The sequence below is a fragment of the Theobroma umbraticum genome, unplaced genomic scaffold (assembly GCF_002168275.2).
Source record: "Theobroma umbraticum cultivar Fairchild unplaced genomic scaffold, ASM216827v3 scaffold_89.0, whole genome shotgun sequence".
Classification (NCBI taxonomy): domain Eukaryota; kingdom Viridiplantae; phylum Streptophyta; class Magnoliopsida; order Malvales; family Malvaceae; genus Theobroma; species Theobroma umbraticum.
This window is the reverse complement of record NW_018397271.1, coordinates 2,138,700-2,153,956: the sequence shown is the minus strand read 5'-3', so window position 1 is coordinate 2,153,956 and position 15,257 is coordinate 2,138,700. Positions and strand designations below refer to the sequence as shown.

General features: G+C 33.5%; 1 protein-coding gene across 3 annotated transcripts; it reads right to left on the bottom strand.

Annotated features, from left to right (window-relative positions):
* Positions 1-117: 117 nt before the first annotated feature.
* On the bottom strand, positions 118-4,814 carry LOC110426506 (oxidoreductase). Of its 3 annotated transcripts, XM_089785325.1 has the most exons (9): positions 4,594-4,814; positions 2,254-2,447; positions 2,052-2,163; positions 1,883-1,943; positions 1,714-1,752; positions 1,358-1,470; positions 768-1,017; positions 602-651; positions 118-499 (listed from the first exon to the last, which is right to left on the bottom strand). In XM_089785325.1, exons 2-9 carry the CDS (start codon positions 2,364-2,366, stop codon positions 344-346), a joined length of 894 nt encoding a protein of 297 aa, XP_089641451.1. In that variant the 5' UTR covers positions 2,367-2,447; positions 4,594-4,814; the 3' UTR covers positions 118-343. The 3 variants fall into 3 exon arrangements, with proteins under 3 accessions (XP_089641451.1, XP_089641452.1, XP_089641453.1); XM_089785326.1 differs by lacking the exon at positions 2,254-2,447 and having other exon boundaries at positions 4,589-4,814; XM_089785327.1 differs by lacking the exon at positions 2,254-2,447.
* Between the last annotated feature and the right edge of the window lie 10,443 nt (positions 4,815-15,257).

Below are 15,257 nucleotides of genomic sequence, written 5' to 3'. Positions count from 1 at the left end.
AAAAAAAAAAAGAATAAAAAAATCTAATGATGGCATTGTTCAACCAAGATATTATTAAAATATATTGTTATTATTAAAATAACAATATATTATTTTTATACTAATATGTTAAATATATTGAAAATCAAAATTAAATAAAATATATATTTTTTAACATAATAACACAATTGGGCCTGGATAGGTAACGCGAACCTTGGACACCTCTCCAGCCCAACAAACAAAAACCAACAAAGTGTGTAAACTCTTGTTCCACCTCTTGAAAGTAGTTTGTCTAATCAGATGCTCATCTAAATACACCAACTTTCAATCTTAGCCAGAAGTTAGAAACGGTTAAGACTAAGTTTTAAAACTTGAACAAGTTTTTATGAACGTTCAACACTAATCGGCATGTAAGAGAAATTCTGTTCACAGTTCTACTCACAATCTTGGCATTGTCACTTCTCATCACTTCTGCTTGGCCTGATCTCGATACGGACAAAGCTTCAATTTCGTTTACAGCCTGCAAAGATAACTATGAGAACAAGATACCAGGGTACCATAAATTTGTTTATTGAAACATCTAAGACTAATTATTAGAGGTCAAATTCATTTTCATTCTTACCTGATCACACCGATGTACCTCACAATCCTCAATGCCATGCAAGTAATCTGGAAATCATAAGCATAGTGTTGTCATATTTTATTTTTCTTTTTCCTCTTTGTTCTTTGTGAAAACAAAATAAAATAAAAATAAATAAAACACAACCCCTAAGACATGAACTTTCCTGAATATGCATCATCCTTGAAGATCAGTAAACTGCGAGGTATCAACAGGACAGAGAAGGGGCAGTGATTATAGCTCCCATCATTTGCTTCAATCGCCACAGCCCCTCTGTTAGAAATTTTATCTCCAACATTTTCCTTCAATGTTCTTTTGCATGACTGTAATCTTGGATGAGGAGTGAAGTCCATAACAACAGGTGATCCTAGAGATAAAATTGCTACAACCGGATAATAAGCAGGCCCATCCTGATGTGGCTGTAAGACAGATAATTATAGTACAGAAAGATAAAACTGAATACAGACCATAATGCTCCAAAGTGAAAGAAAATCTTTTTCTTTTTTCCGTTTTAACAAATCAAATATAAGAATATTGTTTTCTAATTCTTTTGTAAAAAATAATAGCAAAAAACAGACACAGTACAGTACAATGATATTCCTTGACTACCAATTAAAATCTTGAAAAATGAAATATTCCAGAGTAATCATCATTTTTCTGGACAGGAAATGCTTTTGAAAACCTCAGTCAAATGTGTTAAGCTAGAACAAGTAATATTATTAGAGAACAAACACAAGAAGCAAAATGAACAGTACAAACCATAATTCCTTGATTAGGAAGGTATTCATTGATAAGAACATGATTGATTGCAGACGGAAAAAGTCCTGATCCTTCATATATTCTTTCTGTAATCTTTGCTAGCCAAGGAGGCACTAGGCATGGACAAAAGAAAAAAGAAAAGCAAGCAGTTAGTAAGGTGTTCTTTCACTAGACACAAGAAGTGAAGACAGTCAAAACAGTAATAAAATCACAAAATTAAAGTCTCCAAGCCTATAAAAATTGGGTGAAAACTGTTAACAATTTCCACAAAACAGAGTAACTTTGAAACATCAGCTAAACAATATCATCATCTAAAGTTCAGAAATTCAGTAAGAGATGCAAATAATCCCACTCACAATCTTGTGGCAGAAGACCCTTTTCATGGACAACACCACCTGTCAATAGGCATACAATCCATCAGCAGGCCAAATTGAAGGGTTGCCTACATTTCACCTATAATATGCATCTAGCTTAGATGAAATTTAAAAATGAAATACTACGATAAATAGAACTATTTCAACAAACCCCAATTCTGTAGTCTCCGATTCTTCAAAGATTTCCATTTTGATACAGGTGCTTGGTAAATCTATACGTGGACAAGAAATGAGGGTATACAAATTAGTGTTGCAAACATTAAAAACAAAAGAATAAATATATGTGTGTGTGTGTGTGTATACAGAAAGGATATAAATACATTATTTAGTAGCTGGGCTTGCTCAGAATCTGTGATGAAGTCAGGGATGTATATCAAAGTTGGCAGATCCCCAACTATGAAGTTATTCAATTTCTCTTTTCTCTCCATTCCCCTGCCCAACCACCATTGCCAGTTAAATAACATCCAAGGATCATCAATAACAAAAAATAGGGAAAGCAAAGTAAACACAAATGAGACCCACGTTTTCGAGGCTGATGAGGACAAAATTGTTGGAGATTTCATCTTTGGAGACAGATTTTCATCCAAAACTGGTGCAAAGTCCCTATCCCCTTTATTTATGACATTCCCAGCCATTATTAACTATCTTCATGCACAAGTGCCAGTGCTCCCCTTACCATTAATGCCTTTTTATTTTTGCAGGGAGGTGTGGAGGGGCTGGTATATTTTATGGTTCTATTCAGTATTTATTCATGTTTGCATATTGCTAAACTGAAGGAAATTACCTATTTACATCAATGCCATCTGAAAGCATCTAAACTTCTCAACTGATTTTCTTATATGGTGCTTCATAGAGTCATTTCCATATTTCTCCTCATTCAAAACATCCAATAAAAATTCGTTTTTACAGCATAAATATCATCCATCATGAACTCACATTTGCTTCATGTTTTAGGCTCTTCTCCATTGGAAAGTAGTAGACATAGGACAAGAAACAAGAAGGAAAGTTTGGAGTAAACTAATCAGTCTAGAGGAAATTTGGAGGGGGAAAAGTTATATCAGGATGAGGGGGACAAAATTGATCTCATATGATGAAATGACAGGGCATGCTTGAGCATCAGTAATGCTTCTAGCTGATAGGAATCCAAATCCTACATGCTTGAAATTCACTACCATTGACACAAGCCCCATGGACCACACGAAACCCTCCTCTCTTCAAGATCCTTAAGAGATTCCACCTAAAGATCTGACAATCAAGGCTTAACACTTTTATGCCCAAGCCATTAACCTGATTTGGTCAATCTGTTGAGGCCGTTCATGGGACCTCCTCTAGTATCTTCAGCTTCAACCTAATTATAGTCTAGTCAGTAAGGCACCAAAAGGGTCAGCAGTTAGTGAGGATCCACAAAACAGGAATCAATGGTTCTGTAATCTCAGGCTTGCACCTTCACATGCCAAAGCAGCAATTCAATCCCATGTTAAACAGGCTCACTCATTTGTTTCTCTAGCATCCAGTTTACCGAGTTATGTTTTCTAATAGGCAATCCATAACTATAATGTACATCCAAACTGTAGTGCAATTTGATTGAAGTGGATTCTAGAGCTAGAAGAATTAAATATGATTTTATATATCGAATTCTGAAATTTTGAGCACTTGGGGTTTAAAAATCAACACCTGACCGAAAAGAAGTACACAAATGAACAACCAAAAACATTATAAAATGGCAGTCTATCATATAAATTTGTTACATGGTTTCATCCTTAAACCCTTTCCACTACGTCACTTGGTCCTAAAACCATGATCTATCAAGACCATTATATAAGGTAAGTTTAGTTAGCCCATTAGCAAAAATGCATTGACCAAAATCTTGAAATTTCAATAGCCAGAAAAATATTTGACTCATAGGTAATAACAAACTTCAATCCTTCTAGAGCCAAGGCTGAGAGTCTATAAGAACTATCAAGCTCAACATGAGCTACCATTTTTTGTTACTTTGCAATGTAATTAGGTTTTTGGTGTTTTGTCCAGACTTGATGCTGGTGGGCTACTTAAGTCCACCGTGATAGAGACTAAACTCTTCCAATAAACAACTTCTTTCAGTGTGATCTGGTCTGTGTTTATACAAATTCATTCAACTAGATGAACTAAATATGCAACCAAGCAGAAGCAGTCATAAAAGAGAGTAACTCTGAATATCTGGGAGATTTATCGTAAAAATCAGGCAAATTCTATCTAAAATCACCATGAAGAAAGGCGCTAAAAGTGGATAGTTGAAACTGATCAAGGCACACCCTCTTGCACAATTACATGGAGAGTAATTAACTCACTTTCTCAGCCACTCATTGGGGTTTTTCTTTTGTATTTTCTTTTAAATAGAGAAACTCTCGGACAAATTAACAGATCAACTATGCATTAGAAAATTCAGAAGGGAAGATTCATACTAGGTAGCCTTTGGGAACGCGAGTTTGAATTTGGGGTGTGTATATATTTAGAATTTCGTTTTTTTTTTAATACAATATAAGTATAGAGGAATTATAATGCATTTATTCATAAATTCACCCTTCGAATGCTTTAAAAACTCATGAATATAAATTTGGATATCTATATTTGTAAAATTTAGTGTTTTTTAATAAATTAAGTTAATCATATACCAAAGTGAACACTGAAATTAGAACAGATTACAAATTACAGTCATTACTTTAACCTTTAGCCAATAGAGCAAAACATTATTGAATTGACTGTCTCCCTCCACAATTTCACTGATTCTGATCTAACACTAAGTCAAAGAACAGTACAACGGAGGAAGCAAGCAAAAGATTCAATCAAACAGAACAATATAGGGAGGAAATCAACTGACATTACCAGTTGACGGAGAGTTGCCGAAGATTCGCCGTCGGGGAGAGAGAGCAAAGATTGTAGCCAAATCGGAAGAAAACAGGCAACCAGAGGATTGGCGGGGGGGATTGTAGAGTAGAGCGGTTAATGATTTAATACAAAAATACTCCAATATAGTTCGGTTTGATCAGACCCAATACCCCACGGGCCATAGTTTAGTTGTTCTTTCTTTCGGTTTAGCTCTATCAAAAAAGATACGTTGTACTTTTCACTTATCTTTAATTATATTTATATCAAAGTTTTCAATTTCAACATCTTTTTATTTTCTAATTAATATTCAATTAAATTTAAGAAATATACTCTTCAAATATATTTCTTAAAATCCAACTTAATAAAAATTAATATTTGTTAAGAAATATAAACTGAAAAAAATTATGGGAGAAAAGTAGTAATAAAGTAAAAAAGATCTTATTTAAGAATGCGTATTTACTAATAAAGTGAGTAATCTATTTATAAGCTAATAACCTCTTAAATCATAATCTTAACTAAATTCAATCTATATCTAAATCTAAATATATATAATCAAATATAATAGTTTAAATCAGATTATACTTCTTGTGTCTAGTTTGTTACCTTATTTGACTTGGTCTGAATGTTATGGATTTAATACATGCAACTATACGTATTAAATAAGTAATATAGACAATAAGTCTAGAATCATATCCCACAAAAATTTACTTCTAATTGTTCACTGAGTACTAAAATTATGACAAATCAATCTTATTCAAGTAACTTGATTTCGTAAACAATTAATTAAAATTAAATTTTATTAGAAAACTAAACTAATTAACAAAAATTAAAAATTCACTAAAGAAAGACAATAGATTAAACTCTAAGATTATGGGTTCATTCAACAATTCATATGACACCAATTTCTCTCAATATTTATATTCATAAGTGATTTTGCTAACTTAAAATCCAAACTAATGTATAAGTCTCCATCGAGATGCTTATGCAATACCTAACTTAATTAGGTTACTAGATGTTTATAGTAATCAATTAAATAAGATTCATTAAGCTATTGTTCTATTTTAGCTGTGTATGACATTGAGGCATATGTCTACTTTAATTGCGAATCAGATCACCTAAGTAACATGAACTTACATTATTCAAATCTTCGTCTAATATATAATTACTCTACCAAGTCTTATTCAGATTAACAAATCATTTAATTATTGGCTAGACAATCAAAAGTATTAAAAAAAATAAATAAGAAAAATTATACCCATTTATAATAAATAAAAAAAAACAAATATTCAAATAACATGTTAAAATCCTCTACAATCGTAAAAAAATAGTTTAACTGATAATATCTAATAAAAATATCATCCAAAAAAAATTAGTCATTAATCCAAGTTATAGAAAATAGGGTAAAATACTTGTACATTTGTTAGCTTTGATTAATATTACACGAAGATCCATTAACTTGAAAAATATATACTTCACCCCAAAAAACTATATATTTCTGGACACATAATTCCAACCATTTGTCAATCGTTAATGTTGTCATTAGTTTGCTGACGTGGCAATATTTTTTGGATAATTTTACCCTCGAACATGTCTAAAATTACAATCTTATATAAACTTTTATTTTTCATTTCTAATTTTTTTCTTTCTTCACAAAAAAGTCTTACTTACCTTTTTCTCCAACAAGATTTGGCCAGATCTAGCCACAGAGCCAAATTCAGCCGAATCTGGCACACTCCCTTTAGGAAGCATCGAGCTCCCTTTTAGAAAGAGTGCCAAAGCTCCCCGCTGAGGGAGGATGGAGCTCTCCTTTGAAAGAGCTCTCACGCTCCCTTAGGTGAGCACCAAAGCTCCCCGTTAAAGGAGCACTAAGCTCCCCTCTAAATAAGCTTAGGAGCCAACTAGATCTGGTGCTCCTCATTGTTGAAGAGTGCCATATCTAGCCACAGGATGGTCGATCGATGTAAGGGAGCTTTATCGACCAGTCAAATTCTCTAAAAAAAAATTGAGAGAAAGAGGAAAGAGTATTTCAGTCTTTTCATTTTTTATTAATAGTGCTAATACTTTTGGGATGAAGTGTTTATTTCTCAAACTAATGGACCTATGTGTAATTTTGATCAAAACTTAGGGGTTTATGGGTATTTTACCCTAGAAAATAAGATAAACACAAGAATAGAGAGAAAAACTAATAGTTTGCAGCTTTTTTATCGCAATTATCCCTTGAATTCTCTTACTTTCTTGCTTTGTTTTTAGCACTTTTTCTTCAAAATAGTTGCTTGTTAACTCCCATTTGAAAATCTATGAAAAAAGGACCCTTAAATAAGTCTCCAAAAGCCTTAGGTTCAAAATTCTCATAAAAATGCAATTTTGTAAGTTCATCTGGTGCTACGACCTTGGTTTCCTTGGCATCGCGGTGCCCTACTCTCAAGTCAATGTATGGGATGTCTTCTTTTATGCTATGTCGACTACACTACTTCATCTTGTGATGCAATGTTTTTTTTTTTTTATTGAACTGGATAAAGTCGTAGACATGAAAGTTGTAGCCTTGTCTCTTATCTTTCTAATGGCTCAAAAATTATGTCAACTGAACTTCTATAGCTTGAGTTATGCTCAAAATACTAAAACATATATAAACGAAGCTATCACCATACTTACACGGATTATCATCAAATAAGGCCTTTTCATTAAATTTCCTACAAAAGTAATAAAAGAGATCGAAAATAACTAACCTTAAAGTAATTTAAAGCAAGTTAACATAAATTAAACTAAAATAACTTAAACTAAACTATTCAACATGCATGAGACTTAATTAAAAAGGCAAATAAAATACTCAGTTTCGAACCTAAAATTTCAAAGACTTAGCTGCTTAAACCCCAAAAATGTGACACAATAACTCTATATAATAAAGTTATCACACTCCCAAACTTAAGAGTTTACTAGTCCTCGAGCAAAATATAAACTAAAATGCAATAACAGAAATGAAGAAAACAACTTAACTATAAATAAATTGCACCAACTCAAAAATCACGTTTAATGTCTTCATTAGATATACCATAATCTCAACTTTAAGCAACGCATAAATATTATTCAAGTTCATGTTTCAATTCAAATGCAAACTCGTCGTCAAGTGGATTTCTATGTGTGTGTGCAATCTTTTAACTAAAAACATTATACAATTTGGATAAGTTTATACGCATGCAAAATTCAAATTAGTATTTGAATTCCATAAATTTGCTTTTCATCTCTCTCTCCACTAATGTAGACTAATACTAAATCAAGAAATATTAGGTCTTTATCAAGCTTGTAATGTATGGCTAAGGTCTAGGTAGGATATGAAATATTATGTAGCTCAAGTCACCTTAAGCACATAGTCATTCGAGAGCCTATTTTGAGCTTTATTTTCCTTCACTAAATACACCCTTTTTTAATCAAATTTTTCTTGTGTTCAATACTTCATTCTGTTTCTTCCTTTTTTTGCTTGTTGTTTTCAATATCACACCATGAAACTTGTTTCTTTTGTTGGGTAGTAAAATGAATACAATCATACTTTTGATCTTTTAAATCATTTTTAATCTTTACAACCTTTTTCATTATATTGCTCATTACATTTCCTAAATTGACTTAAGCACTTAGGAGTGAGGGATGCAACAAAGAAAAAGGTCTAGGTTACTAATTAAGTGCTTAAACAAAGAAAAAGTTATATTAAGTTTAAAGGGGTAAACTAAGGATAAATTATGTAAAAGTAGGCTAAAAAACCTCAAATGGTCCAAAGATGACCTATATTATTTCTTTAACTAAGTATAGCTTATGATTGTGCCTCGAGAGAGAATCAAACAAATTCTAGAACTCAATACATAATTCAAAAATTTACACTCACATAAACTTTCTTTAAATATGTACAATGAATCTAAGCTAAGACAAGGTGCTCACATTGTAGAAATCTCATCCTAACAATGAAGCTTAGTATAAGAATTTACATAAGATATAAACAATATTCACATGTTTCAAAAAATCAAAATAAGAATATAACTAGGTCCTCATCAGTGGATAGGTAAATTAAAAGAAATTGGTACAATTAAATCTAGCTCAAGTTCTTAAAACATGCAACAAATTAGATGTTAAATAACTTAATCTTAAAAACTAAAATCATAAGGAAAACAAATCTAAAAATAGAGAATCCCCCCCTAGTCCCCACAACTTGAAAATAACATTGTCCCCAATGTTATGAAAAGCAAGGAAAAGAAATACTCCATTGACTTGTGACCAACTGCTATTGATCATCCTCCTTGTCATCTTTATTCAGGTATTCCATTGTGAGATCATCTGGCAGAGTAGGAAAAATTGCCATGTCCATGCCAACATGCTCGCATCATCTGCTCAATAGACTACATACATGCTACATGATGATCCATTCAAAGTTCAAGCCTTTCCATCCTTTAAGGCGTGGAAAAATGCTAAGGTTGCCTTGGTGGTGGTGGACAGGGAGCAGCTAATGAAGAACTTCCTCCAGTAGCCAAGTACTCCCAAGCATAAACCTTGTTCATAATGCTTGAATCCAAAGGAACTTTAGGATGCAAAATTTCTTCATTTTTGTCACTACTCACTTCCACTTTCTTACACAAAGCTATGATCAAGGAAGGATACCAAAGTCCATCCTATAGCGAGTGAGCAACTTGAACAATGCTATTGAACACCGCTTGACCCATATTGATTGAGATTCAAAAAACAATGGCATATAATAAAATGGCTCTATCCCTTGTCATGTCACTTACATGTTTCATACGAAGTAATCTTCCCATTAAAAAATGATACCATAACTTGTGATCATAATTCATTACATTGGCTTTAAGATACATTGGTACGCCTTTATTCATTTTCCACGCTACACCCTCATTACAAACACTCTAATAGCTCCATCCAAATCAATATTGTTAGTTAAAAATTGCCCATACTTATCACTTTCAAGATCTGGTAAGTTGTATAATTGATAAATTGTGTGACTATCAAAGCATACCTAACATCCTCAAACAAAAGCCTGCCCATTCTCATGTTATGGGATGTTAGCATAAAATTCCTGAACAATAGGTATTACAGTTGCCTCAGGTTGCTCAAAAAATTTCTCCCATTGTCACTCAGTGATAAACCTATGAACAAAACTATAAAGGGTGGGATAAAGATCAATGCTTGCTCCAGAATATGGACTTTTTTCACAATGGATTGCATATACCTTATGGTGGCCTCGTTAGAAACAAATTTACTCTGATTAAAACGAATCGCACCATGACTACCTTTAGCTTATTTCTTAAGTGCCATCAAATACTCAACAAATGTGTAGCAATTTATATTCAAATGCAAAACAAATACATAGAAATTTCTCAAATTAATCCACAACAATGCCACCAAAATCACTAGTGCATAAATAATTCACTCCCACAAACTACTATTCAAGTGCAAAATTTTGTCACCATTCACCACTTTCTATGTCACAACCTAAATTTGGGGTTCATGATCGGCATGCACAAAGTCGGTAAGCAAGCCCACAAGACTCAGGCAAGCCTTTTGCTAAGAACAACATGATTACAACATAAACACAGCGGAATAACAAAAATTAAAGTAAAATAAAAACATGCCTTCTATCTTTGGATCACCTTGGTTGTTTAATGCAAAGTTAAGTACCACATAAAATAAAATAAAAAATTACCTTTCCAAGTGATATTGTAATCATATGGATTTCTTTTGATGACAAAACATGAACACCTTTTGTGTGAAAGAATCACAGCCACTCAATCGCTTGACCTCTAATGATGCACACACGATTGTAATGAATTCTTCCTAAAGAGAGAGCTTTATGCTACGGGCTTGTGCTAGCAAGAGACAATGATTTGTCCTCTTTTCTTCTTTAATTTCTAGCAAATGATCAAAGGAAAAGTTCTCAAAATAAAATTAAACTTCTCAAGAGTGGCGGCACTCAAGAGAGAAAAAGAAATTTCATTTTGTTTCCTTCCCCACCTCTTTAAAAGAAAGAGTGGCTATAATATGATATTTATATCTAGGATTACTTATCAAAATTTGCTAAATAAGTCCTTAATATTATAACATTTATAATATTTAGCGAATACCTAATTAAACTCTTTTAATTAGGTCCTTAGTAGTTAAAACCTAGAATTCGATTTAAGTCTAACTTAAATCATCACACTCTCAATTCAATCCAAATTGCAACGTTTATGTGTGACCCATTAGATTCTTAACATGTTGGCAATGGAATTGAATGATAATATTATTAATTAATTAATTTAAAAGAATCACATTCAATTTTAAATTAACTAATTCAATTCCGTATACCATGATTGGCATCTAGCAATGCATCATGGCCACCCAATCGTTAGAAGAGTCAAAAGATTATGTGACAATCTTTCAATGTACAGTTTTTCAGTGTAATTGATTCCCTCATCATATATCTCAGAGATGATAAGAGTTTGGTGTAGTGCCTACTCTTATTGACCTCTATATTTGTTCTTGCAGTTAGATCATTAGCTTTGTAGAGACTTATGAAACTCATTTCATAATCTCCTAATTACCTTGGTCAAGGATTTGATTAAGCTAATGTCAACCAAGAACTAATGAGATATTTCCTCTTAAATCACTTAGGGTGATTGCTCCTATCTTGACCACTCATTTGCTTTCATATGCTTCATACTATTCCCAAAAACATTCTGTTTTGGCATCCTTAGTTAGGCACACATAAGGATGAAATCAAAGCATAGTACTCCACATACAAAACAAACTGATGTCTCAAGTTTAGGGAGTAGTTACACAACTGACACATGAGAAGTATTACATAGACACTTGAGTGAGGTACCAAATGCAGTTCTCATGGCGGGTCATGTTTAGTGAACTCGCTCTCCCATGGCAAGCACCCACATGCTAGTTTCAAGTATCTCTATACTTCAATCTATGAGAACAATTACTTACTCCACAAGTAAGGAACATAACATGTGACAATCTTTGAGCATTATTGATGCCTTGTCTCAACAATACAATGATCAGGAACTTTTAGAAATAATGCTTTAATGCATAAGGATCTCATAATTGTATCCTAATACAATTTCTTTGCAAGGCATATGTAGTTCCATGGGCTTTATCTATGTAAGTATATAAAATAATTTAAATCACAAACTTATGAATAAAGAACTATCTCAATGTTATTATGAATAACAAAATGTAATATATGAATATCTCAAAATTGTAATTCCCATTCAACCACAGATTGGCTTGTAAGGTTTACACTAACAATCTCCCACTAACACTAAAGCCAATCGCCTATGTATCTAATACCAATGTTCTCAATATGACAATTATGCTTTTACTGGGGCAATGCTTTAGTGAGAAGATCAGCAATATTATCCTTAGTGGGTATACGCTCTATGCAAATGTCTTCTTTTTCAATGATCTCCTAATCACATAGTAACGTCATAATACATATTTGGATTTCTGATGACCTCTTGGTTCCTTTGCTTATGAAATGGCTCCATTGTTATTACAATACAAAGGTATTAGACCAACAATGCTAGGAACCACATCTAGTTTAGTAATGAACTTCTTAATCCAAACTTCCTCCTTCGTTGCCGTAGACGCAGAGATGTATTTGGCCTTGGTTGTAGAATCTATAAACGTCTCTTGTTCGAAACTCTTCCAACTCACTGAACCTCTATTGAGTGTGAACGCATATCCACTTTGTGACTTGCTATCATTTTTGTCATTTTGAAAGCTTGCATCTATATAACCCCTAACTTGGAGTTCACCTCCTCTATAAATCAGACATCTTTAGTTCTTTGTAAGTACTTCAAGATGTTTTTCACAGTTATCTAGTGACCTTCACTAGGATTAGCTTGGTATCTGCTCATGACATTTAGAGCATAAGATACATCTAGTCTAGTGCAAAGCATCGCATACATGATGGATCATATTGCTGAAGCATATGGGATTTTATCCATGCGATCTCTCTCTTCTTGATTCTTTGGACACATGTTTTTGGAGAGATAGATGCCTTGCAACATAAGTAAGTGTCCCTTCTTTGACTCCACCATGCTAAACCTCTTTAGCACTTTATCTATGTATATAGATTGAAAAAGACTTAGCAACCTTTTAGATCTATCTTTATAAATCTTTATTCTTAGAATGTAAGTTGTTTTTCCCAAGTCCTTCATGGAGAATTGTTTGGACAACCAAATCTTCATAGATTGTAGCAACAATATATCATTTCCTATGAGCAATATGTCATCAACATATAACACTAGGAAAATTATGGCACTCCCACTAACCTTTTTATAGACACATGGTCCATCCTCATTTTTGATGAAGTCAAACCTTTTTACAGCATCAAAATGGATGTTCCAACTCCTAGAAGCTCACTTAAGTCCATAAATGGACTTTTGAAGCTTGCACACCTTGCTAGCATTAGCATTGGGTATAAAAGCTTCAGGTTGTGTCATGTACACTTCCTCTTGCAAGTTTCCATTAAGGAATGTAGTTTTGTCATCCATTTGCCATATTTCATAATCATGGTATGCAGCAATTACAAGCAAAATGCTAATGGATTTAAGCATAGCAATTGGTGAAAACATTTCTTCAAAGTCAATACCTTGTCTTTGTTTGTAGCCTTTTGTTACCAGTATAGCTTTAAAGGTTTGCACCTTGCCATCTACATTGGTCTTTCTCTTAAAGACCCACTTGCACCTAATGGGTTTTATCCCTTCGGGTGGATCTATTAAAGTTTATACTTGGTTGGTATCCATGGCATCCATTTTAGATTTCATGGCTTCTAGCCATTTCTTAGAATCGATGTCTAACATCGCCTCCTCATAAGTTGTAGGCTCATCATTTATGGGCAATGCATCCCTTTCCAAGAGAAATCCATATCTTTTTAGAGCTTGACGTATTCTACTAGACCTTCTAAGTGGTTGTGCCTCTTGAGGTTGTGGTTGTACATCAGATGTCACAATTTCAGGCTCAAGTTCCAATGGAATGTCAATTTGTGGGTCTTAAACTTCTTCGAGTACAACTTTACTCCCACTAGCCCTTTCATTTAAGAACACTTTCTCAAGGAAAGTGGCATGCCTTGAGACAAACACTTTTTGTTTAATGGGATTATAGAAATAATATTCGTGTGTTTCTTTAGGATATCCCACAAATTTACATTTGTTTGATCTCGCTTCTAGCTTATCGGACATTGTACACTTCACATAAGAAGTACACCCCCAAATCCTAGCATAAGACAAGTTGGGCCTTTTCCCATTCTATTTTTCATATGGTGTCTTACCATCTGATTTGCTAGGAACCTGGTTCAATATGTGAGCAACAGTTTCTAAGGCATATCCCTAGAAAGATATAAGAAGATCTACATGACTCATCATGGATCGAATCATGTCCAACAATGTTCGATTCCTTCTTTCAGACACCCCATTGTGCTGTGGAGTCCTTGGAGGAGTCCATTGTGTGAGAATCCCATTTTCTTTCAAATAATCCTAAAACTCTTGGCTAAGATATTCTCCTCCTCGATCATAACTAAGAGTGAGAATACTTTTCCTAGTTTATTTCTCAACCTCTACTCTGTATTCTTTGAACTTGTCAAAGGATTCAGATTTATATTTCATCAAATATACATAACCATAGTGAGAATGGTCATCTGTGAAGGTGATGAAGTAGGAGTATCCTCCTCTAGCAATAGTGTTCATAGGACCACACACATCTGAATGTACAAGTCCTAGTAACACCCTAGATCGTTCACCCTTTTTGATGAAAGGTGACTTAGTCATCTTACCAATGAGAAAACACTCACATGTTCTATAAGATTCATAATTAAATGGATCGATATAACCAAGTTTGTGTAACTTGGTTAAGCAAGTCTTATTGATGTGTCTAAGCCTATAGTGCCAAATGTTGGATAGTTTTGGATTAGCTTTCTTTTCTTTCTTGACCTCTATATTGAGTATGGGTTTCTTAGGTTCAAGAATATAGAAACTGTTCGAATGTGTCCCTACACCATAATGCATCTCTCCCTTCGAGAAAGAACAACAATTGCCCCTAATGCAAAATTCAATATCATCATATAATGCTAAGTATGACACAAATATGATATTTCAAGATATGAAAGGAACATAGTAGTAGTCTCTTAATTTCAAGATCAACCCAGATGGTAAAAGTATGGTAACTGTCCCCCACAGCCGATGTAGCAACCTTTGCTTCATTTCCTACTCTTAGGACCACCTCTCCCTTCGTTAATCTTCTACTCGTTTCCAGCACTTTCATATCATTACATTAGTGTGACCCACATCTAGTATCTAATACCCATGATGGCAGATCAATAGTAGACAGATTTACTTCGATCATATACATGGTCAAAGGTGAAACTTTTATAAGTTTTCCATTCTTTGACCTTGTCAAGAAGGCAAGGATATCTTCCTAAACGACATCTATTCTTAATAGATATTTGAGAACATTTCTCAATTTGATATACCAGTCCAAACATTTTGGCCCAAATTTCATGATGACATCAAGTATGTCACGTAAAGTAATATGTGTTCGCATTCTAACAACATAGACATTTAAAAAACGTTTATGAGTAATCATGTATTATAATCAATTAAGATGAGATAGTAAATCTT